This window comes from Sinohyriopsis cumingii, unplaced genomic scaffold (genome assembly GCF_028554795.1).
Source record: "Sinohyriopsis cumingii isolate HCF-2022 unplaced genomic scaffold, ASM2855479v2 utg001164l, whole genome shotgun sequence".
Classification (NCBI taxonomy): domain Eukaryota; kingdom Metazoa; phylum Mollusca; class Bivalvia; order Unionida; family Unionidae; genus Sinohyriopsis; species Sinohyriopsis cumingii.
This window is the reverse complement of record NW_028315966.1, coordinates 145,908-172,412: the sequence shown is the minus strand read 5'-3', so window position 1 is coordinate 172,412 and position 26,505 is coordinate 145,908. Positions and strand designations below refer to the sequence as shown.

Here is a 26,505-nt window from a genome sequence, read left to right as displayed (position 1 = left end):
TTCAGATGGCAACGCATGTTATCTTGAGGTTGATGGCAATGGGAGAACCATCGACCTCAAGTTAGCTCACGCATGTTTTGTGTGTGTTTGGGGGAGGGGGTAGTTTTCTTTCAAACCGTTGAATATTTTTCGTTTATTTCGTGAAATTGTTATTTCTCAACTTGCATAATGACATGATGTGTTCATTTTTGTGCAAATTATAGCAAAAACATTTTATCAAGCTATGTATGAGACGGAATTGATTTATTGCAGAAAATCACAGGACTTAGTACCCAGGCGTGTTACAATATTGCTACGTGCCTTCGAACCCCGACCAAGTCATACCAAAAACTTATACAAATGGTACAAACAGCTGCCTCGCTAGGCGCTCAGCCTGATGTCAGGATAATGTGATTGCGTGGGATGCTGCATGTCCCAGTGCTAGACAGCACTATGAACTGCCACACTGCAGACATCGCAGCGATATGACTGAAAAATTGTTAAAGCTAGGTTAAAGTTCCAAATCACACACACACACACACACACACACACACACATGGGAAAATGGTTATTCAAATTCAACATCTATGGGTTTGAATTATTTGTTATGCTTTTTAAAGAATGATATAACTTGAATACAAACTGGGATGTTTGGTCGTGATTAGAATTGCCACTTCTGCTTTAAACTTGTAACTACCTGGGCTAAACTGCTTGCTTGCTTTTTGTGCAAATCTTAAGCTTTCGTTTTACATTTTGTTTTTAATATTTCAGGAGTATTCAGACATCGACTTTTGAGAAATCACTCTGTTATTCTTAATTCAAATATATCATCTCTTTTTCAGATAAAGATGTTCCGAAGGCTGTTATATCTTATCACTTGTCTTTTTTTTCTGGGTATGTACAATATCAAACTACATTATAACTCACTGAGACGACATAATTATTTGATTATTTATTCTTCCTGGAATAATTATTATAAAAAAATATTTGATATAACATGGATAGTATAATTCATTTTACTTTAAAGCCCCAATGCAGTCGTTACGTGCAAAAGTCGTATATGATAAATCACCTGAATAATACAGAATGTGGAAAGATATTGATCCTAAACATCGTTGAGTGCTTTTAAAAAATAGATAATATGGAAGTTTCATCACATTATGAGCAATGTAATTTCTCCCTCGAACTCAGAACGCGTCCATTTTTCACACGCGTACGAATTAATCCGATGTTGATTGGCGACATCGGTGGATCAACTGATTTCAGTCGAAATCTGGAACACAAGATTTGTTGACTTTACCGTTGTAAACATAAAAAGTTAACACCGTGCTATATCTGATACGGTTGGTTATCCTTATGCGATATTCTTCTAGATTACTTGTTCCAAATATAAATAAATTGTATACGAAATGAAGGGAACGGTCAGCATAACTGATGTACATAACTGATGTACATTTTGCTTTTACAAGTTCATGTCATATGTTTACTAATTAATACGGAAATCCACAACAGCTGGACACAGGGGTTCGTTACAATGAAATTTAATATTTCCAACCCTGTTAGTTTGTCCTATTTTCGTCTCCGAATGTACAACTTGCGCCAGCTGTAATCTATAATTGATTTAATTTCCATGTGTTCTTCCTCCACCATTAATACTGGCCGCCATGCATAGCCTATCGTGTGCTGAAAAATGGCGTTAAACCCCACAACAACAATTTCCATGTTTCATATTGTAACAGGTTGAACCTCCCAGCTCTTTATATATTGACGTATACTCTTTCTTTGCAACGAGCCCCTGAGATCTGTTTCCTTCATCCCATGTTCGCCTTTCAAAATATTCTCGCCCCACCAGCTGATCACAAAAATTCACCCGAGTCTTACTTTTTTATAATGCACGTTTTTCGGCACGTCCTTTCTTCTCAGTCTTAGCCCTCTTCCTTCCCTCTCGAATAAATGTTTCCGCAATGTGCGAATGTTGTTATTAAGTTAGAAACTAGAGGAATTTATCTAATGAATGACGTCAGAACCTTTGGCGCTTTCCAGAAAAAGAACGGAATTACGAGAGACTGCGGCGACTAAATAAGGAGGTGGCACCTCATAATTTTGAACTGAATATTTGCGTATCGTTTATACCTAACATCTTGATCTATTTCAAAGAACGGTTAATGTCAGATAGTTTTATATAACAAATCATATCCCTCTTTCCAAACTTTAGATAGGTTTGAGGAATGATGAAAATTATGAAAAACGGCGGCATTTGGGTTAAAAGGTTTACGTTGGAACTGGACCGCTCCGGTGGCATAGTGGTGAGAGCGTCGAGTCATACAAAATACCTTGTTTAAAAAAACGGTACTAACATCTGCCTCGCTTGGCGCTCAGCATTAAGAGGTTGGTGTTAGGACTGGTCGGCATGGTGTCAGGACAATGTGACTGGGTCTACATGATGCCCCAGTGTAAGACATCACTATAAACTGTCACACTGCAGACATCGTAGCGATATGACTGAAAAATTGTTAAAGCTACGTTAAAAATCCATATCACACACACACATTCACACACATACAAGCATTACCTACATTAGGAGGACCTTGTAAATCCACATACATTAGGAGGTCCACCTCAAGGAAAGCATTTATACGCTTCCTTCATAGAGGATTTTGTTTGATTTTAAACAAAAACATATCTCAGGATCTAGATGTTTTGAAAAACTACATTTTTATTTTATTGATATGATGTGTTTTCCACGTACATTGGGGGGATGACACACATGTGGTAAATGGCATACACTACGGGGACAGAGATTTTACACACCTGTAGTTCACTACACTTAAGAGGACTTCGCAGAATTACCTCCTCTTTGTCCAAGGGAAAATTTCAGAATTCCGTTTGCTTCGTAAATGTTATTTACTTAATTGATCTATGTTTTCAACTTTTTTTTGTGTAGTATAAAATAAAAACAGAAACAAAACAATATATAAGTATATACATTATTCCTATATTTGTTTTACTTTAGTATAAGCCATTCCGATGACTACAAACGACCCAGTGAGAGTTAAATATCACTTGTCGTTTTACAATTTTATGAGACAATTTAAATAGGGATTTTATGGATTCAAATAAGACAATAAAAACATGCGATTACACAACAATAAATTATTTTGGCAGTAGCATATTTTACAAATTTGTCAGTTTAAGAGTATGCATTACTTGAGAAAGGGGAAATCAAAAATATTAAAAATAAGACAGCTAGAATCGTAAACAATACAAAAGATTTAGTAACTATTGAAGTTTTATGTCGATAAAAATAAGGCTGGATAATCATGGATCAAGAGTGCAAAAATACCAACTTACATTTCTGTGCAAATTGGCAACTGGCCCAAGGCTTCCTTAATTATAATATCTCCGATTGCACCAGTTATTAGCGACATAGCTTATGACGTAAATAGTTTCCAATCAATGCAAGCTTTACTACAACATTTTCTTCCTTTAGTCATCCGACAGAGAAACACATTATCTCTCAAGATTCGTTAAAGCGATTCCATTAATAAAAAGGTAATTTAACAATTGTGAAAATCATGTTCCTAGAACACTGTTATTGGGTAGAATGAAATATCATTTTTTTCTCCTCGACCTAATAAAAATTTCGTCTCAAGTAATGTTGTTGTTGTTATTGTTGTGGGATTTAACGCCATTTTTCAGCACACGATATGCTTTGCATGGCGGCCAGTATTAATGGTGGAGGAAGAACCCGAGAAAACCCCGGGAAGAACCACCGACCAACGAGAATCTACTGGCAAGCTTTCTTACATACCCACATAGGCCGAATCCTAGACTCGAACCCACGCAGACAGAAGTGAGATGGCAGTGATCCGTAACGGATAGCTCTTTAGACCTCTCGGCCACTCGGGGCACCGTCTCAAGTAATGAACAAGCATTTTAAAAATATTTAATTGGATCACCTCTATATTGATGTCATTTTCTCTTGCGAATATTACCTAGAACAAGGCCATGTAATGTTACAATCCTTATTCCATATGGTAAATTAACTTTAAATATCTTTAATATTGTGATACAATGCTCCCATATGAAATAAGTATTCATGTATTTAGGGCAGTACAAATTTGTTTGACAATCATGCCTGCTGAGATTCGAACAACCAAACATTTGCTCAGAACACAGCCCACAACACAGATATAAGTCTTTGATTAACCCAGTTTTCGGCTGTCTGTCTGTCTTTGTTGTGGTATATTTTGTCAGTTTAAAATATTTTATCGAAAGATAGAAAGTATGTTATTGCATATGTATAAAACAGTGCTAAAATTCATATCTCAGTATGATTTTGTTTTTTCTTTCTTCCCTGTGTTTACATGTTTGAAAATGATTTATACCATAGAAACTTATTAATTATTAACATAGGACCTATAACTGTATCAGTTCTAGAAAGACAGCTCCATTGGCCAGTTGTTAGAGCATCCGCTTTGGATGCGGGAGGTCGCGGGTTCGAACCCCGATGGAGTCATACCAAAGACTTATACCATGCGCTCAGCACTAAGAGGTTAATGTAAGGACTGGTTGGGCTGTTATCAGGATGATGTGAATGGGTGGGACATGATGATACATGTCTGTGGTATGATCCCCCAGTGCTAGACATCACTATAAAATGCCACAATGCAGACAGCATATATATATATATATATATATATATATATATATATATATATATATATATATATATATATATATATATATAGCTAAAATATTGTTAAAGCTACGTTAAAACCCCACATTGCACACACTCATTTCAAGAAGAATGCGTGACCTTTAAGAAGCTATATTCTATTGCTGTGTATTTTACTGATTTTATTGATTTTCTGTTGGAGTTAGCTTGACCTGGCACACAGTGAGATATCGTTCTGTTGTGCCGTCTATCATCGTCTCGTTTCACCACCAAGGGTCCGTATCTTTTCTAGGGAGATTATGTTCATGTATTATGCAAGTAAAGATCGTAATGTGTTAATTATCAAACTATTCTATGTGCGTTTTTATTGTACCTTCTGTGCCCACCACGAGATGGTATCATTAAAAAAGTGCACTGCGCTCGTGCTGTACTGGCGCCCCCGAACCGAATGCTCGTGATTAGAACACTGTAAAAATTTACTCGTAACCATACCTGAGAAGGTATTGACTACAATTTATGAGTGCGATTGTGATGTACGCATTCCTCTACACAAACACGTGACATATATATATACAGCCAGGGTACAGCAAGTAGGTATACCATTATATAACGACAGTGTGGCAGTTAGCAAATTTGAGAAAGATACTTATTTATTCAGACCCCATACCAAATATATAGAACTATTTTACAATTTACACAAAACTAAATTAAATTCACTATTTTGTTTCCTTCATGGTCGGAATATGTTTAAATGTGTTGAAATGTTTAAGTTTCATATTTGGAAACAATTTGTATTATGGCTAAGATGAAAATCAAATGTACTCATAGACTCTAATTTTGGTGGTGTATTTGTTACCTCTCAAAATATAAACCAACCTTTGCTATCTCACGATTATAATTCGTATGTATGTATGTGTTATCTCATTTGGAGTATTAATTTGTAAATGTATACTTTGCATGTATAATAATCACACGTTATATAAAAATAATGTATAAACACCGCAATCGTGATGTGCTTACAGGAATACATTCTTCTGGGTTCTTCTGAATTCGGTTATACAGTATCATTTGCAAAACGATATGGACTAATTGATCAAAGTGACTGTTTTCTTTACTTTGGTTTGTCGCAATACTTTTTTAACACAATACTAATAAAAACTGGTTACACATGAGGCCCCAAAGAAGTAGCTGTAATTAAAAAAAATATATCGTAAATTTATACTATATTGATCGGGGAAAGGCGTTTGTTTTCATGGCGTTGTAAGGAATTACGAAAATATTATATTTTTGCTGCAAGGTTTCAGATTTATTGGGGATTTAAATAACACATTTTTATAGTTTTTTTAGTTGAATTTAAAATTAAAGGCAACATCATAGGTCATATGTATTTTTAGAGTGTTATTCAGTGGATACAGTATCAAAGCACTTTCAAGAAATGCAAAGTAAACTTTTCATTTCTCACTATTTCGGTCTTGATTATGAAAAAGTATACAACATTATTAGACCAGTATGGTGTCCAGTGACCGTTAGAGAAGCTAACTAGACACAAAATAGATTGACTATGAAAGAAGAAACAGATAAGGTTTCCGTATATTTTGCTGAAGGTCATTGAATCACTATGGAAACGCGGCAAACATTCTACTGGTTAAAAACTCTGTTCATACACGTTAATCAGAGATATGTATTTGAAAACTGACCTTTCCATAAATAATACCAAAGATTGTATAATCGCTATAGAAACACGATACACTTTCGAATGGCTGAAACTACGTATCCAGATCTTAAATGATAGTGTGCGTGCGTGTGTGTGTGTGTGTGTGTGTGTGTGTGTGTGTGATGGGTGCGGAGGTGTTGCATTGTCTCCAACGCACCATGAGATACATTGACTTATCACAACAATCATGGAGAGCAACAATACAACATGTTTCATGAAAGGTCCATAAGATTTGTGAGAGGATTTAAGAATCTCGAACACGTGACAGTAACGGAGCACGTCAAAAAAATGAAACAAAACAGAGTCTTGTATCAGTCCGATCAATTCAGCTTATCACGAAGACGGTGAAGCCAGGTATCTTGACATAACAAACCAGACAGATTTTCAAAAAATTTGCTTCGTTTTTTAATGATGACACATAGAAATACCCTCCTTTCTGTTATACTGATGTGTGATATTTATTTTCTTTGGTCTGCCTTTCCGACTGTCCTAAGATTATTAACACATTAACCCCTGGAGGGTTTTGTCGTTTTTGCCTGAAATTTGAGTAGAAAACAGATTCTGAAAGCTATTTATGAATAGATCAGAAAACACCAAATCCCAGGTGATCGTTCAATAAAATATTGCCTAGTTGTTTTAGAAACATCGTTTTTCATTGGCTATTTGGCTCGCTCATGAGCAAATGGGCAAAAGTAGATTTTTTTAAAATTAATTTTTTTAATTTTATTTTTTATACTAAACGAAGCCATTATTTTTGTATCGAGACCACTCTTTATTCCAAATGCCCATCGTATGCTACTTTTTGCGAAGGTTCATCTATCTGTTTTCAGTTAATACCGGTTTGCCTTAGATCTAAGACCAAAAAGTCTAAAGTCCGGACACAAAATGGGATTCCGACCACGGGCGAATTTTGGGTACAACGAAATCGGGTCAAAATACATGAGATTTTCCCCATTGTATTTTGTGATGCAACTTGAATTTCCAGATTATTTGGTATCATTGTAGAGCTACACCTGTCTACTTTTCTATAATACCACCCACTTTAGTCTATCATGCATGATCATGACGCTACAGAGCTCGGCAGTAGGCTACTACCTCCTGCCACGTTAACTCGTCGCTAGGGGTTAATGTGTTAACACGATTATGCAACAAAATAACCATTCCAACTAAAGAAATAAATATACATGTAATAGGTTTAATATTTAAGGACCAATAGATGACCTGTCTGACATGTTAAACTTCTAAACTATTACTGCATCTGTTCACCTTATATTTGTATGGACTTGCATTTTGTGTTAAAAAATGGTCGGGAAAGCATAGATGAAATTTCACGTGTTAATGTATTTAGATCATCTCATTGGATTTTTGTCTGCTTTAACAGTTTTCTCAATGTGGTGTGTTGGTACCTTTTCAGTGGCGACGATGCAGCTTAGCGAACAGTTAAACTTACAGGTGCGAAAGTTGGCTATCATTTGCTTATTAACATTCATTGGATGCTAGGCTTTTATTCAAGGATTTATAGTAAAACTGATTTATTCCCAGTTGTGTATTAACTTGGTATTTCTAATAAAATGCCTTTAACTCATTAGTACAGATCCCCAGAGTAACTAAATAAGTATTAGTACAACGAAATTAAACAGTACAAGCTGTGCTAAAAGGGCTTAGTGCAACCAGCACGACATAATAGGTTAGGATCAAGTATATCAAAATTGTACGTTTAACCACTGATTGTACTGCCTTAGGCATGCCTTCTCAGGTATTCGGGTATGTGGCTTAGCCTTATATGATAAAACACTACAACACTACACCAAACAAACTAGTCATACTTGTTGTTGTTGTTGTGGGGTTTAACGGCATTTTTCAGCACATGATAGGCTATACATGGCGGCCAGTATTAATGATGGAGGAAGAACCCGGGAAAATCCTGGAAAGAACCACCGACCCACGAGAATCTACTGGCAAGCTTTCTCACATACCCACATTGGCTGAATCCAAGACTCGAACTGCCACAGACAGAGGTGAGATGGCAGTGATCCGTAACGAAGAGCGCTCTAGACCACTCGGCCACTCGGGACCCCCAACTAGATCATACAAAATGAAGAAATAAGTCTTTCTCATTATCGTACAAGTATCTGCTACTTGTAATGTTTTGTCATGTAAGTCTAAGCCAAATGAATGGACACGTTGAACTTTACAGTTTACAGAAGTAGTTGTATAGGATTCCTTGGAATTAGGGGAAAGCTATGACTGGTAGCGGGATTCGCGCCAGGGTTTGACATCGCACGGTCAATAAACCCCTTTGATTTATTACAATATTTCTTGTGTGAGCATAATGCAAATATGTATACTTGCTTGCACTGTTTTCAGCCAGTATGATGTACAATGTTGAGATCTCAGTCGGTCAGGATATTCTTTAACAACGGTATCATTTATCCTAACACTTCTTTCAATACGGTTCCATTTCAATACGGTACCATTCACCCCTTGCAATAAATTACATCAGTCGGATTTCCAAAATGAACTAATCGATATTCAATGGCTCTGAGTACTATTTTGGTCAATGATCTGATCTCATTATCTGGTTATTGTAAAATAAATATATTGGTTATAATTAACGACACCTTTAGTTGTATGATTATTAAAACATTCTATTATAAATCCAGCATGGTATTAGTTAATATTTCGACGATATTGTTACATGTGTTCAGTACATTTGAACAGGTATGTTTATCAACATTAACATTAGGTATTTAAACTGAATAAAAGAATTCTACTGGAAAATATTTAATCAGCTTAAATAACTCAGGACTTCCGAATCCAAGACTAGGACTAGACAACATTTTATAGTACCTATATTTGCTCTTTTCATGCAAAGTTTCACTCAATGGCTCGTTTTAGTAGATGAAACTACTGAAAACTAATTTACTGTTTAGCCTTATATCGATATGCCCGACGCACTAGATTGTTCCGCTTTCAAAACTATTCCATTGTTTCAATTTATTTTAAAAAAATCCCATTAATACAGGTAAAAAGGAATCATTGCTGGCTTCCTTATGTCGGCTAACTTTATTTATAAAAAAACAACAAATCGGCACACGTAAAAAAATTGAAAGAAACCAAACTTGGCTTTCTTATGTCGGCAGACATCATAAGCAAAAATCGGTACACTTAAAAGTCACAAAAGACAGTTTCCTTGGTCGTTTGTTTTGTAATAAAATAACCTTTGTACTTGATATCCTGTCGGTAAGTTTAAGCAAGGAGTTTATTGCTCGCGGCCAGTTCTTTTTATTCATCACCCGGGCTTGTATTTGTTTGCCATATGTAATCATAATTGATGTTTGCAGGGCAAATACTTGCTTTAATAACACTTTCGTAACCCATGCTAGCGAAAAGATTATCATTTGCACTCACATTGAATTTATTTTAAAATAATAATTTCTTATTTACGAGATATTGTCGAACAGTCAACCTGGATACAATACAATCTTGGTCAGTTTGGACCTTGTAAATTATCATGCGTGAATGGCAGGTGCCTTCAAGCAATCGGATGATATTTTCGCCTCTTTTGCGATTTTGTTATCTGACGTGAGCGATACACATTACAGAAACGTTGCATCCGCAAGCCAGCATCCGCTACATATACGGAGTTCGTGGACATATTTTGTTCAGTAATTTTTGCATGATGAAACAAAAAGGAATACATGATAGCAATGCAAGGTTAGTTACTTTCATTTTATTTTCAAACACATGTTTGTTTTATCAATTTTATTGTATCCTGCCCGGGGGAGGGGAAGGGATGCACAAATTCAACACAAAATTAGATCCTTTCTTATTTGTATGGAATAATGAAGCAAACATGATCGACGATATTGACTAGTAATGACAATCTTTCAATTTACACGCGTACACTCTAAGACAACTTGAAAAATTAAAACAAACAATAAATTTAACTGGTAAGAACTTCATATTGCAGCAACTATAAACTGATAAAAGGCTCAACATTTCTCTCTCTCATGTGTAATAGAGTGTGTATTATATGCAGCAGTGTTACAACCTGAAGCCTAAAATTAAATATCTCATTACGCTAGCCTTATAAACATGTATAAGTAATCTATATAATATTATCTTATAAATAGCAATACTTTCATCGGAAGACTTAAATTGACAGTGTCTTTGTGCAGTTACATATGTTTTATTAGCAATTTAAAAAAATGTATAAAAATATTTTAACTAGAACGAGCAAGATGCGTCAGTTTATGTTTTCTCTCATATATATGTACGGTACGAAGTATGATTAATTATTTTCTTTTAAAGAATATCAAGATAATTTGGGTTGTTTAAAGTTAGTTGTTTTCCTTAAAACCTATTCCTAAAACCTATCTTACATAGTATATACTTGTTGTTTGAAGAAAGAGAACTTGTTCCAACTATTGTTATGTAGGGCCGTATTGTCTTTTGAGTTGGGTCGAATTGTCTTTGGGCCAGATTGACTCTGATGATAAGGTCAAACGTTTGTCAGTAACATGTATAGATTTAATATTAATTATAAGTACATAGTTGCCTATAGTTTCAAATATTTATAAGAGTTTTTCCCTGATATAAATATTAAGCAGATGCCAAATCATGTTTTTAGCTGTATGACAAATTAAGTTTAAAGAATATGAATCATTTATAAGCGTTTGCAAATGTGATATCTATGATTTAATAAGCGTTTAATGAATACTAAGATTCGCATTGAAATCTGTGTATTACTTGCGTCAAGTATAGACGTCTTGTAAACTTTTGTATTTGTTGGGTGAAAGATCTAATAATGGTTTAGTGAATAATAAACTTTATTTTCAGTGAAATCTTAAGTACTGAGTTTAATAAAATCTTATTTTGGGAGTAAATTGTAAAAACCCATGTCAATGCATATAGTTTCCCTCTTCACAGCACAACTATGTGCTTATGTAAATAGTTATAGGATTCGGCCAATGTGGGCATGTGAGAAAGCTTGTCGGTAGCTTCTCGTGGGTCGGTGGTTCATTCCAGGTTTTTCCCGCGTTCTTCCTCCACCATTAATACTGGCCGCCATGTATAACCAATCGTGTGCCGAAAAATGGCGTTAAAACCCAACAACAACAAATAGGTTTTGCTTATGCGCTGCGATAAAATCGTTCTAACGAGAAGAATACTAATTCTGCATTCTTTTAAACTTGTAAAGTTTTATTTAGGTTCTCCCCCTGATAAAGAAACAATATTCCTTTTGGAATGTCATCATAAACAATAACTGGAGTTGGTCCGATTGCATTCATATATTTATTCATCTGCCACAAACTTCAACTAATTTAATGCAACCCCATTAAAAATGTGTATAAAATTTTGAAAGTTAAAATATACTCATTTAAAGTCTCGTAAACGGCAAATACATAATATTACTTAAAACGCACTTTTTCATTAAGTGCCAGATTTTATTTTATCAGTATATGGAAAAGTAGCATCTAAATAAGCTTAAAACATAAGGCTAATATGTTATCTTCGATTCCGTATTGACCTGTATTTAACCGTTAGTTTTGTATAACACGACTGATTAGCTACAGCAGATGACTGTGTTGCTATGGTGATGTGAGTTGAAAGTCTGTAATATAATACTTTCATTGGAGCTTTGCCATCTGGTTCTAGAAGTTCCTTCGTTTTGTCCCAGTTCAAGAAAATTTCACTTCAATTAAACCATTCCTTACAACCTATATTTAATAATTGTAATATTTATCTCCTAACAAGGTAGATAATAATTCTGTAGATTTTCACTGAAATGTCTGCATTAAATTGATTCTGGTGATAGTTATCACATTTAGAATACAATGTACGCGAACTATTTAGGTTTTCTGCCTATATCGTTCGGTTAAAAATATATTCAATGCTCAAAACTTCTGTCACTATTAATTTTTTTTATAAAGTGTCCTTATTTCACTGATACCTAATTGTTTAGATTTTAGAAAAATGAGTTAGGTATGGTGTTGAAAATTAGTAATAATTGTAAGAGTATTAGTAGTGGTAAAAATGATAGGGGCAGTAGTGATATTAGTAGTTGTTATTGAGGCTGTCTTTTGATAATACAACAATAACAACAACAGCAAATAATAATGATAATAATAATAATCTCCGGTGGAAGTGAATATTCGTGGTTTTGTTAGAACGTCCATTATGACTGCAGTAAAACCTTGAATTACTGAATCGCTACATATATCCGATATTTTATCATACACATTAAACTTGAATTTAACACACAGAGTACCCTTGATCTATGTTGTCATTGAATAGTATTACACGCTCACGTTGCTGCAGTCTCTGGAAGCGACTACAGTCCAGCTATTGAAGTATTACACATATCCGACCTTTTATCATACACATTACCCTTGACCTGTACTGAAATTGAAGGGTCTTGGGTAGTTACATTGATACAGCTTATAGAAGCGACTTTTCGTTGTATTGTTAGAACGTCTACAATAGCTGCAGTCCAGTTATTGAAGTAGTACAGTGTAAAACAGAATGAAACCTATGATCTAGGTTAACGAAACCACGATCCAACTGTGAGGAGACACTCGTATAAACGCTTTGTGAATGACGAGACTAGCACCTGTATTATTATTTTTATTATTATTATTTCTGTCATCAGTAGCTTGTATTTTGTCTGCAAAATGTATATAATATACGTAATCTATATTATTAGTTGCTTGTTTAATATGATCAGTCACACAGAAAGCCTTATCATTTTAAAATGTGATTACTAAAACAGTTAGTTACTGCTTTTCTGAGTAGGAAATAAGTTTAATCAATTCGGAATTCATAAGCCATTCACCTTTGATAATGTAGTAGCTTCAATCATGTTTCTGAAAGATTTTGGATATTATAGGCTTGCCAAATTGTACCGTTTGCAAGACTCTCTGTTTGCAAAGATCAGAATATATATTTTTCTCAAAAGATTTCAGTGTACATTAAAGATCTATTATGGCTGGAAAATTAAGGCTTTACATAGTAACAAACTCGAGATGCTGCCTGGGGGTTTCTCACTTGTTACCGGCTTTAGAACTGTCTGCATGCTAGGGGCGCATATACACGAGTTTGATGTTTTGACTTAAGTGAACTTATTCTGAAGAACGAGTACACTGTTGCAAAATATTTGATAAAATCAAATTGATGATTCTTTTATAGCCACAACGGTGATTTGGCTTACATAATTTTCCAAAATTTTGCAATATTTAATTTTTCTTCTTCTGTACGGTTTGATTCAATTTTCTTCAGCGCATTTCTAAACTTTATCTAAGCATATGTATATATATATATATATATATATATATATATATATATATATATATATATATATATATATATATATATATATATATATATATATATATATATATATACATAGTTGAGGCTCAATAGTACGCATACTCTTTGATCTACAGCTTAAAAAATACTTTTAATAAAACCTAACGAGCAGTGTCTGAGTTAAGGTATGTTACTATAATGTAAATTTTGATCTTGATAATATCTTGCCCAGAGGCGCACCTCGTATTCATAGCAGATCCGTCTTTCATAATTGTAATGTGAATACAATAATAAAACATATGTTAGAAACCCCGTGTACCATACATTTGTTTTATTACAATTCCCTTGATGTATTATAGGTACTGATACTTAGAAGCGTTGATTACTAATATTGTCTTCATGTATGGAGTCGACTTTGTAATATGTCCAATTTAACCATATAAGTATGATAATAATTCGTTCTAGTTGACGAATTGTTGCTTGGTATATTCAGTTGAATTTTAAGATTGGCAAAATAATCATAAAGCATAAGTGGCAGCCAAAACCAACTTCGTTTTAAATAGAGCAAACGTTATATATATATATATATATATATATATATATATATATATATATATATATATATATATAGAAGAGAGAGAGAGAGAGAGAGAGAGAGAGAGAGAGAGAGAGAGACATGGAAAGGACTCGCACTTACATATAATTATCATTTCTAATACGGCTTTTCGGCAATATAATAAAATATTTATCTTTGCCTACAAGTGAGGTTAAACAATTTTTTAAAAATGTGTTTTCACAGGAAACACGGACATGATTCAAGTGAATGCCTTGGTCTGTTTTAACGCTAAACGACTTTAAATGCCGATATTACTCTTTTAGTACATGATAAATAATTGTTAACATTTCTAGCTGATTTCATTTCTAGATGATTTCAAAATTGTCCACATTTTCAGGACAGACCGATGAATGTCCAAAATAGAGATTAAACATAATTTTTCGATTGAGTTTCAAGACCTTATTGAGTGGGTTCTACAAAGTGGATACGACACACTGAACTGCACTTGCACTGAGAGGACTCACACATTCTTACAGTGGAAGTTGATCTGAAAATACACTTCATCATATTGTGCAATGGTCAGTCAATATTTTATATGTTGTAAGACATACAGTAGGAGGAACTGATTGAAAGATGCTGAAGTCGTTGCTGGAAGGACTTGTTAAAGATATCCCTAATATCAAAAACTATATATTGATTAGTATTCTAAGATTAACACTAATTGCTTTATAAATGAGCGAATACACACCTGATTTGTGCAATCCTCTCAACGTTGGTGTGTAAACATGTCACCCGAAAAGACCTCGCAATGTTAATGTGTATACATGTCACAGAAAACCTCGCAATAGTGATGTGTCAACAAATTAAGTATTGAAATATCATAATGTTTAAGTTTACACAGTGCTGGAGGATACCTAGTTCTGCAAGTTATATTGTACACATATAGCCAGTAGTGCGCTGATGTGCTGTTAAAACTTTCATACATCTACAAATTAATACATACCAGCCTGCAGGTATGTATCATGTGTGGATATCAAAATACCTATAACAAGTTAACATATGTTAACACATTTTGACGAAGAATTTGACTGGTTCAAATTAAGATCTATATATGCAGTAGACTGACTTCAGCAAGTCATTACAACTAACTACATAATGGAGCCAATGGTTTTGAATTATTTTGTTACGTTTGCAAGCGGCACGATAGAATCCTGTTTGGTCAACATTTTGATTTAGTTGAAAGAGGAAAAGCTTATATAAATTCTAAGATCAATATATTTTCACATGTTACTCCACAAACATTAAGAGAATAGTATTATGAGGATATCCTCCTAATGTCAGAGGTCCTCCTAATGTTGGTGTCTAAACATGGGGTTGTCTTCCTAATGTAGGTAATGTGTATAATCTGTTATCTGCTTCCTTTAAATGCGAATGAAGCTTAAATACATGATCAGAGAATTGAAGGCTTAATTAAATTTTAACAAAACAGTACAATGGGTTTTCATGAACTCAACAGAAGCTGCCTATGATTTATGTTTAAATCGAGTTATTTCTCTGTACCGCGTAGATTTTGAAGCTAATTTTCTTTTCTATTTCTAAAATCAGTTTTACTACCACTGAATATACAACGCTAACATATGAAACTATACGTGAGTTTATAAGCACAGCTGTGCAGGTTAGAATCGTGCCACTACATCAGCAAAGGATGGCTGCCATAATGTGTCCTCAGGTAACTCCAGTTACCTCAGTACAAATAGTTTGTTTGTGTTGCTGTGATGTAAACCATCAAACCAAACCAAATCATGTACGTTTGGAGCAAGTCTAACAAGGAGGAGTTTATTAAGAGATCCCAACCCATGGTACTAATTATAGCAATAATAATAATAATAATAATAATAATGAGAACAATAATAACAAAGTAGTTCAGTTCTGAATATCTGTCAAGTTAATCCAACAGTGTATTTTACATCTTTATTATTGAACTAACATGCCACAGATAATATTTGTAAACCATATAAGAAAAATAAAATGCCACGTATAACGTTCTGAAAGGATTTAATAACATGGAGAATGAATATGATAAAGGGAAAAAACAATACTGACGCCTGCATATGCTATGATGTTAAGACACATTTATTTTGCAAACTACATAATAAATAACTAATATTTTAATATGATTGTGGATTAATTAGTTACATAATTATTAGGTAAATAAATTTATTTTGTCTCTGTTCCTATGACATTGGAAATCCCCCATAAAAACCTGGTCTATCTGATGTTTCCCATGTTCTTTATTATAATTTAGTAATCGACCTTATCTTGTTGACAACTTAAAAATCTTCTAGAAATGAACTTTTGACATGCCTCCGGGTACTATTTTGTCTAATTTTTAAAAACATAAACTTGTTTGCTTGAGAAATTACGCATTTTTCCATTTAACATCTGTTGCAAACTATGTATTATTGCTGTGTTCAGTATTTCATTTGGGCAGAATTATTAATTCAATTTATTATTCACCAGAATTACAAAGTGTTCATTAATAATATTCTAGGACTGGAATATTAAATTGTAAATTTGGGGAATTCAGACAAGAAGACTTTTGGATTATATTACTGTGATACATAAAAACACTGTTAGCACATCGTCACACTACAGAACACTGACCTATTAGCATATTTTAGATTACATGCGCATGAACATATTCAATATTAGAAATTATTTCAAATACAACTAGAATTCAGTTGGAACATCATACATTGGAACTTGCCATAACGCTATTAGGACTATTTGGGAATTCATCCGCATTATTCTGGCAGTTCTTGCAATAAGACTGTAGTGACTTTGGCGTAACCAGTCTTCGGAATTCCGATATTTAAAATAATCTAGGACATACGCATTCGCATGTCCATACATACGACAGGTATGAGTTAAAACATCACATTTGTGAATATGTGCACTTATTATCAGATGTTCCCACACGAACGAATAAAAGTGATGCCTTGCGCTATGACAAATTCTCTCAGAATTCGAGCGTTTAATGAACATTGTACATCTCATGTAGATGGCTTTGATGCAAACATCGAAGACATCATTATACACAGTGACGTCTTGAAAGACCACCTGCAAACTCTCCGGAAATTCTTTCTTATATTGCATGAGACAAATTTAACAATCAATTGGACTAAAAGTGAGTTTTCGCCGAGCTTGTGTTAAATTTGTAGGAAATAATGCAGAATATGGTCAATATTTACCTGTTAAAGTTAAGGTCTGACCTTGAAGTAATATAACTTCTGAATTAGGCACATCAAAGGCGATGGGAATCTGATTGCATATACACTTTCACCTAGCTTTGTACTATAGTGCTTTGTTTTATATATTTTGTGTCATTCTTGAGGCATCATTCTTTTCCGTTATTTGGGGAGGTGTTATATATATATATATATATATATATATATATATATATATATATATATATATATATATATATATATATATACACGTTCTTTTTACTTTTGGAGAATGCCTGTATCTACTTTTTGGTTTGATTATGTCACGTAGATTACATAGGATCTGTAAATAGGTGTTGTCAAGTTTCTAATAATCAGCATATTTACAATTTTGGAGCTATTCATGATTGGCTAGTTAAACTCAAGTGGTTGCATACACGAATAAGCATTGACATATGATAAATAGAATAGTAAGGTCAATCCAGTGGGGTATATTGCAAAATATAATCGTCATAGGTTCTTGGAAATATAAATAAGAACTGAACTAAAATATTAATTAATTTCTTATTCAGATTCATTAAATAAATCAAATTACAATACATCAACGTAGACACGTACATCATGAAAATTTATTTTCACATTAAAATGCTTTATCTCAGACAAAACTGGGGGTATTGAAATAATTTACGACAGTACGATATTTCCGACTTAAGTGAGAGAGGTTTAAACTGAAGAATGTATGAATGGGTAAGTTCAATGTCACAGTAGAACAATTGTGTTTGAAATATTATATATTCAAGAATACCTCTTTTATATCATTTTTAATATGTACCGCCACAAACATGTTTATCCTCATGAAATACATTTTGTACTTCTTAAATATGATTGTCTTGAAAATAATATTGATTACATAATCGAAACTGATCGTGAAATTGCTTTGGCGCATTTAAAGGAAGCAGATAACAGATTATACACATTACCTACATTAGGAGGACAACACCATGTTTACACACCAGCATTAGGAGGACCTCTGACAGTAGGAGGATATCCTCCTAATGCTTCCTCCTACTGTATGTGGAGTAACACATGAAAATATTTAGATGTTAGAATGTATATAAGCTTTTCATCATTCAGGTAAATCAAAATTTTGACCAAACAGGATTACATTTTGTCACTTACTAATGAAACTGTTTCAGCCAAGGCATTCCGTGTGCAGCGTTAGCACAAGTAATGATATAGACCAGGCTCAAACATCCTGTAAGATCAATGTTTATTTCAGTGACTGGTTAGAATCATTTCTACAGTCTTGAAAGAGTTTCATTACAATTTCAAGATTGTAGAAATGATGCTAAACCTGCCATCGAGTATGGCTGCCATTGCATGAGATAGTGAAACTTTAAATGTCATAAAAGATCATTCTGCCATAATTTGCACTGCGAAATTCCACGGCATTTACTTTTTTGATGTAGTTTTTCAGTCAAAAAAGACCGCTCAGTCACACCTGGGACTATTGTTAAATAACTGACTTGATCCTGATTGTAAGGGAATTTAACATAATGGATGCGAAATGACTTTTACTGATTTGTATATGCCGCATATGTGAAATTTCAATTTTAAAGTCTTTTTAAAAAACAAAAACAAATGCATGTGATACATTTATTTTCATTTGCTTTGGATACAGTCAATAGGTACAGCATCTGATCTTTTTGAAACCAAATCTGCAATTAAATGTGAATAAAATTTAACTTACATAATCAGAGAATTGAAGGCTTAATTTAGTTTTAACAAAGAGTCTAATTGGTTTTCATGAACTCAACTGAAGCTCTCTCCGATGAATGTTTAAATCGAGATTTAACAAGGACGAATTTATTAAGGGATCCAAACCCATGGCAATAATAATAATAATAATAATAATAATAATAACAAAGTAGTTCAGTTCTGAATATCAGTCAAGTTAATCCAACAGTGTATTTTACATCTTCATTATTGAACTAACTTACCACAGATAACATTTGTAAATAATATTTTAAAAAATGCCAAGTATAACGTTCTGAAAGGAATTACTGTCATGGAGATGGAATAAGCTAACTGGAAGAAAACATTACGTCATGTACTATGACGTAAAACAACACTTATTTAGTAAACAACATGATGCATGACTAATATTTTCCTATGAATGTAAAACCAAAATTTTAAGAATGTTTATTTAAACATTGCTGTAATTGTCTGAAAATGGAAAATGTCATTTATTCATGACTTACAGGTAATAAGGTTGCAGATTTCATGGTTTGCAACAAAACAATATGCTCTCCTCGTGCTATATTAGAAGGGGCATAATAACACGATATATCCAGGAACTCAAGAATATTTGTTTTCTTGGTGTGGTGAAAATGATATTTGTTCAAGAAATGCGGATAATATAAAACACAAGATTTACAAAACATTTTATATAATATCGAGGTTTCTGATGTGATGAAGAATAATTTAATACATACAGAGGCTTCCAAATTAAATACCTTAAAATAATGCACTCAATATTAAAATTGGGTAAAATGTGATCTGCACAATTTTTAAAAAAATAGAAATCTTTAGTGAAAAAATGCAGTGCGAAATAAGTTGTCAGCTAATACATGAGATGTTTCCGCAATATGATTTAGGTTCTTTTTAGTTAATAAATCGACGTATGCCAGGTAAATATTTGCTTGGCCTTCATTGGCTTCACAGAAAATGGTAATGTGTTTAATTTACACGTAGTCTAAACTTTATTTATACTGTATAAAATAAATAAGTTTGTTTCCATACTGGTTTTGAATACTGTACAACCCTTTTAAACAACTACCTCCGGCAAGTTAAACAAGTAGCCTCTGTAAACAATTCTTCGTCTTAAAGTGGTTAATTTCTTCTACTTGTTTGATGCAAAACTCTTATACATGTAACTGTTGAAGAAAGGTACTTGCATAATGGTAGTGACATTTAAGTTACATTCTTGTAATGTTAGGCCTCATTTACAGCATGTGTACAATTTCTCACCACGAGTGTAGCTGCATATGATTGTATGAACTCGATGTACCTTAAGGTAACTCGTTCATTTATCCTTTTGATACAAAATAAATGCCCATAACCTTGCCAAAGAAATGAAAATGTTTTTGTGGCGACAATGTTTTAGCGCTAGCCTTAAGTTTATGTTACTTAAAGTGACGTGTAGGAGTGGTGCTAATTTGATATTTAAATGAACTGTGTGCGCGTGTCACTATCATCACAATCATATGTACTTGCTTCTATTAATACCTACTGTCATCAAAACTATCATAAAGCCTAAAGACACAAAGAATGTGATTGTTGCTTACATTTAAAAATCAAATTCATGCCAAGATTAGATGATGTTTGGCCAAGTATTAGTTCAAAATATGAACGTGTATATAAAGGATGATCTATAATATCATTATTATTTACATGAAAGAATATATTTTATCTATGATTCTAATTAGAACAGGTTGGAATTTAGCAATGAAATGGATTCTTCTACGTTATCAGGTTTACTCTGGATATCTGCGAAGAAAAGCCTGAGTATTATTCTACAAAATAATGTAATTGCAATAAAACCGAGTAACAAGGCAGTTATGGTGCATTTAATTATCCGTAAACGGTCAGTCAGTTTGCATCGGTTTGCGTAGCGGTTTGGTCAGCGTATTGAAGAATTGTTTTTCTTGAAATTATGTTATTTTGCCAATAATTCTACTGCCCCTCTCAGTCTCGAAAAAAGTATCCAAGCTGTCTGTTAAAAAAATAACAGACATTTATTATGGTTATTTTGTACTTGGTAAGCAAATTGTATTCGTCATCAAAAAGCTGACATTATTGGGCTGGTCGGCCTATTATCACGAACTCTAATCATATTTAAGATTACATCGGTCAATCTTGCGCAGGTCCATAAGCTTCCGAAACATTGATAAAGACTTTCGAAACATTTTAAACACCATCTGCATAATTAAATATATGAACCTGCGAACTCAAGCTTGTAACTTGTAACTTCACACGTTATTAAAGGTAGATAACACCCACAACTATTACATACCAGCATGTATGTATGTATGTATGTATGTATGCATGTATGAATGCATGCATGCATACACGCGCCCGTACGTACGTACGTATGTATGTATGTATGTATGTATGTATGTATGTATGCGTGTGTGTAGGATTTAACAGCACTTCAGCACACTACTGGCTATATGTGTCAGATATAACGTGCTGAACTGATACACAACAACGTTGAGAGATCGTATTATTGGTATTAACATCAACACGAGATATTTCAATAGTTAATTTGTTTACACACAAACATTGCGAGGACTTATCATGCGACATCTTTACACACCAACGTTGAGAGGACTGCAATCGTCAGGTGTGTATTCCCTTATTTTTAAAGCGATTAGTATGAATCTTAGAAAATTAACAAAGACATATTTTTTGCTATTAGGGATATCGTTAGCAAATCATTAAAGTGACAATTGGTACACATTTCAAACAGGTCCTCCCAAGGTATGTCAGATAACATAGGGAAATATTGTTTTACACACTTTCTTTACCTAATATCATATCCATCCAATATTTCGACCCACCCAATATGACCAAAATTTATTACGATCTAACTTAACAAATCATACAAATTCCAATACTTAAATTTTTTCACATGTTACTCCACATACATTAGGAGGAAGCATTAGGAGGATATCCTCCTAATGTCAGTGGTCCTCCTAATGTTGGAAAACATGGGGTTTTCCTCCTAATGTAGGCGATGCGTGAACACACACACACACACACACACACTGGAACTTGCGCTCTTGACTATTTTAATTTGTTCTTGTTTCCGCACAGACAAGACGAATTATACTCGGTTGATTGTAAACGATATGATCATTCAACCTGAATTCACTCAGTTACATTGCTGCGATTAGAGTTCGGGTCCGTTCTTTCTCACCCATGCGACTGAGAAATCTAGCTGTTTTGCTAGCCTTACTTTTCTTACCTCAGTCCGATTCTGTCAATCAGGTCGTGTCAGTCATGATGTCCACGCGCCAGCAACTACTTTAAAAAAAAGAAGAAGCCCTTATTGTTGTCTCCCTAACAGAGTTGTTCTAAAATCAAACAACAACAACAGATATATAACACAAGAAATCCGTATAGCAACTTAAAGTCGCTCCAACTTAGAGAACACGCCATATTAAATGCTTTGAAAGAGCTAGGTTCATACACGCACATTATTGTGCCAGAAACCATAGTTCCACACAGCATGGTGAATTTTATCCTATCTGTAGGCCTAACTCAGAAAAATTTCAGGTTTGCGCCATTAAATGTAGCTAAAATTACCTAATTAGTGTTAAATACCTCGTGAAAAACGAATGAGATACTGTTAGCTACATTTAATGACGCTGACCTGAATATTTACTGAGCTGTAGATAGGATAAAATTCGTGATACTGTGTGGAACAATCTATTACAGAAAAAACTGCTCCAGGCATACATACTATACACATCATTGATTAAAAAAAATATAAAAATTCCAAACTCTCTCAAGAGCTATCGCAGAGACCGCAACAAATAGAAATGTGTTTTATCGGACCTGCGTTCTTCAAACTTTGTCAAACACCCACATAGTGCCAGTTAAATCAAACATTGTAAATAGATGAAATTCTCTCACCATTCATCAGTCCACAAGTATGGAGACGGATTACCGCCATAATTCTATGCATGCATTTTCTATTTTCCCTATATTGCAAATTTCCACGTACATTTTGCATCAAGATTTAATGAAGAATACAATATACATCGATAAAATTATGAAAGTAGCACTTGTAAGCAACCATTTACAATAATGCTTCAAGAAAGAATAGAAAATGCATCCATATAATTATGGCGTTAATCCCTTTCCATACACACGCTATTCCACAAGAAGATTTCCTTGCGGCATGTCAGTGCACCAGTAATAGCAACACATAATTTAAACTGCTGGATGCCTATATATGTAATGTATCCTATCGTTTCCTACCATGTAGCTTTTTCCAAATAAGAACTGATCCAAGTTGAAAGTTATCTGCATAAAAGATATGAATTAGTTATTGTTATTTTCATATGACAACAATATTGGTAATAATATCAGATGGTTTTATGTTTCTATTTTCTCATGAGTAGGACTTGTTTACTTAGGGTCGACAGGTCGCCCCATTTCCCCCATTAGCATATTCGTATAAATGTGCATTAGTATATTTTGAACACAAATTGTACGCTGCTCGTTTTGTAATACTTCGAACACCTAACAATTACACTGGTCTACAGCCAAAATGCTTCCGAAATAAATGTAGTCAAACGTTACTAATCCTGGGTCACTGAGAACGACAATGATGCTTAAAATTGTTGACTGACTCTAGGTTTGAATGATATGATACTGGGTCAGTATATACGACCCTTAACGTGCAAATGGCGGAGAATAAGTGAGTTATAAAGGGAATGGATCTCAGTTTAAACCAGAAATGGCTAAATTACACATTTGACTAGATCTATGAATAAATATATAACTGGATTTGGGAAGTACTTGCATTTTAGGCAAGACAATTAATGATGCAATCTGAAGCTGCTATTGCGTCATACATGATATGAATTGCATCATGTTATTCTATGAAGTCATGGATGATGCAATCATAGCTAAGCTTATATAACTCTGCTGAACAATTGGCCCTATATCAGTTCTAGCAATCATACAATGTCGTGCTCTCTTATTTGTCAGTGTTTGATTTTACAAAGGAACAAATTTCTGTTTAGCCAAAAGCGAGTAGAGATGCCTCGTATTTGTGTGAACAACGAAGATAACTTCTGCTATGTTTGTAGTGAAGTGAATTTTGCATCACAAAAGAGCAGTATGCCCACTATGGGTAAGAAAGCCAATCGCCATTATTTTGGCTGTGGTTGAACATAAAAGGAAATCTATGTCTTTTGCTATGCCAATGATTTGGAGAGAGCCAACAGATCGTATCATCGATTGTTACTGTTACGTCTGTATGGTGCCTCCACTTGGGAAAGATGTGTCAAAGAAGAAACAGTGGAATGTGCATTACCCAAACATTCCATCAGCTGTACGCCCAGTACACCACGTGGAAGGACTGCCGGTTTCTGATGCACAAGAATCATTCTAACTTGAGTCGGACGAGGAAGAGGATGAAACTCCTAGTCCTGAACCATCAATGTCACGTGACCCATATTTTCTCCCATCCTCCTCCTCTGAATTACACCTCATAGCACAAGGTGAACTGAATGACCGTCTTAGGGATTTGGAACTATCCAAGAGTAAGACAGAGCACCTGGACTCCAGACTACAGTAGTGGAATCTCCTGGCAAGTGATGTTAGGGTTTCCAAGTTCCTTGACCGTCAAAAGGATTTTGTCCCATTCTTCTTCATGGAAGGTGATCTTGTAGCCTTCAGCAAAATCGATGGTGTGATGGCAACCCTCAACTTCGTTTATGATCCAGATGAGTGGAGACTGTTCATTGATTCATCGAAGACGAGTCTTAAATCTGTTTTGCTTCATACTTTCAATGTTTTGTCTTCAATTCCAGTTGGTCATGCAGTCCATATGAAGGAAACCTATGAAAACATGAAATAACTTTTGAGGTGCATAAACTATGACAAATATGAATGGCAGCTTTGTGGCGATTTGAAGGTTCATGCTCTCTTGCTTGTCTGCAGACTGGATACACAAAGTACTGCTGTTTCTCTGCGAACGCGAATGGAATAGTCGTGGGACAGATTCCCACTACATCAAGAGAGATTGGCCACTCCGACATTCATTGGAGCCTGAGAAGAAAAGTGGTCAGCATCCACCACTTGTTGAAACAATGAAGATTTTGTTACCATCCTTGCACATCAAGCTGGGTCTGATGAAGAACTCTGTCAAGGTCATGGACAAAACACAAGCAGCTTTCAAGTACCTCCATGGAAACTTTCCAAGGTTAAGTGAAGGTAAGATAAAGGAAGGAGTTTTTCTTGTTCCTCAGATTCGTGAACTTCTTCGAGATGATGCATTTGACCGTTGACCGTGCACGGCGTGGCAAGGAAAAGACGTAACGGAAAGACTTCTAGTTTGTGCCAACAAATTGTCTCGGAGACAATAAGGCAGACAACTACAGGGAGTTTGTGGAAAACCTCCTCAAGGCCGTAAAAGCCTGGGTTGCAACATGTCACTAAAGATACATTTTTTGCACTCTCATCTAAACAAATTTCCACCGAATTGCGGAGCAGTGAGCGACAAGTGCTTCGAGCGATTTCACCAGGACAATGCAACAATGGAGAAACGCTATCAAGGGAAATGGAGCCCATCAATGCTTGCAGACCCCTGCTGGACAGTGACAAGAGATGCCCAAATCAATGAATAAAAGAGACAAGCCAAGAAGCGCCGAGTAGACCCTGAATAAGGACTAAACTATGTACTTATATATACATAAGATTTTGTTTTGCCTGTTGTTTCATAATAAATTTTATTTATATAAATCTTTTGCTGTTTTTTTAAAGTGTTACATAAACAGGACAGGTGAAATATTATCATATAAGTCAACCATAAACACAGGAAAAGACCGAGATGTGCAATTTATGATTATAACTCTACTATCTACACAATATACATTAACGTAAAATCTAAAAACTTACATATAGTGAAAACAATAGCCAATCTGTTGTTTAAATTATCTTTTTTTTAATTCAGCACATCAAAATCTATAATATATATCACATTTTATCTCTGATGCAGACGACGTCTAAAAAATTGTAGACTAGTGTATTAACTCTTTTCCTTGATTTTTCCCTTTACTAAGAACGGCATATTTTGTTAGATTCTTCTTAGATAGTTATTCAGATTTTCATGAAAGAGTACAAAACCTGATGACCTTTATATAGAGTGAGAACAATAAATAATAGTATTTGACGTATACTAATGTGTTTTGAATCTATTAACTAAATTGCATAAGTGCAAGGTTATTTTAATTGAAATTGG

At 34.3% G+C, this 26,505-nt stretch overlaps 1 protein-coding gene across 3 annotated transcripts in view; it reads left to right on the top strand.

The window, feature by feature from the left end:
• The first annotated feature begins 679 nt into the window (after positions 1 to 679).
• Positions 680 to 26,505, top strand: part of LOC149772820 (uncharacterized) — a 79,175-nt gene continuing 53,349 nt past the window's right edge. For 2 of the 3 annotated variants that reach the window (XR_016417586.1, XM_089947244.1), the window contains exon 1: positions 681 to 873. Coding sequence is in view for 2 of the 3 variants with exons in the window: in XM_089947244.1 (XP_089803370.1) it covers positions 828 to 873 (46 nt within the window). In the remaining variant the exon portion in view is untranslated. Of the gene's footprint in view, positions 874 to 26,505 lie in introns of all 3 variants that reach the window. The other variant, XM_089947245.1, reaches the window with a different exon arrangement.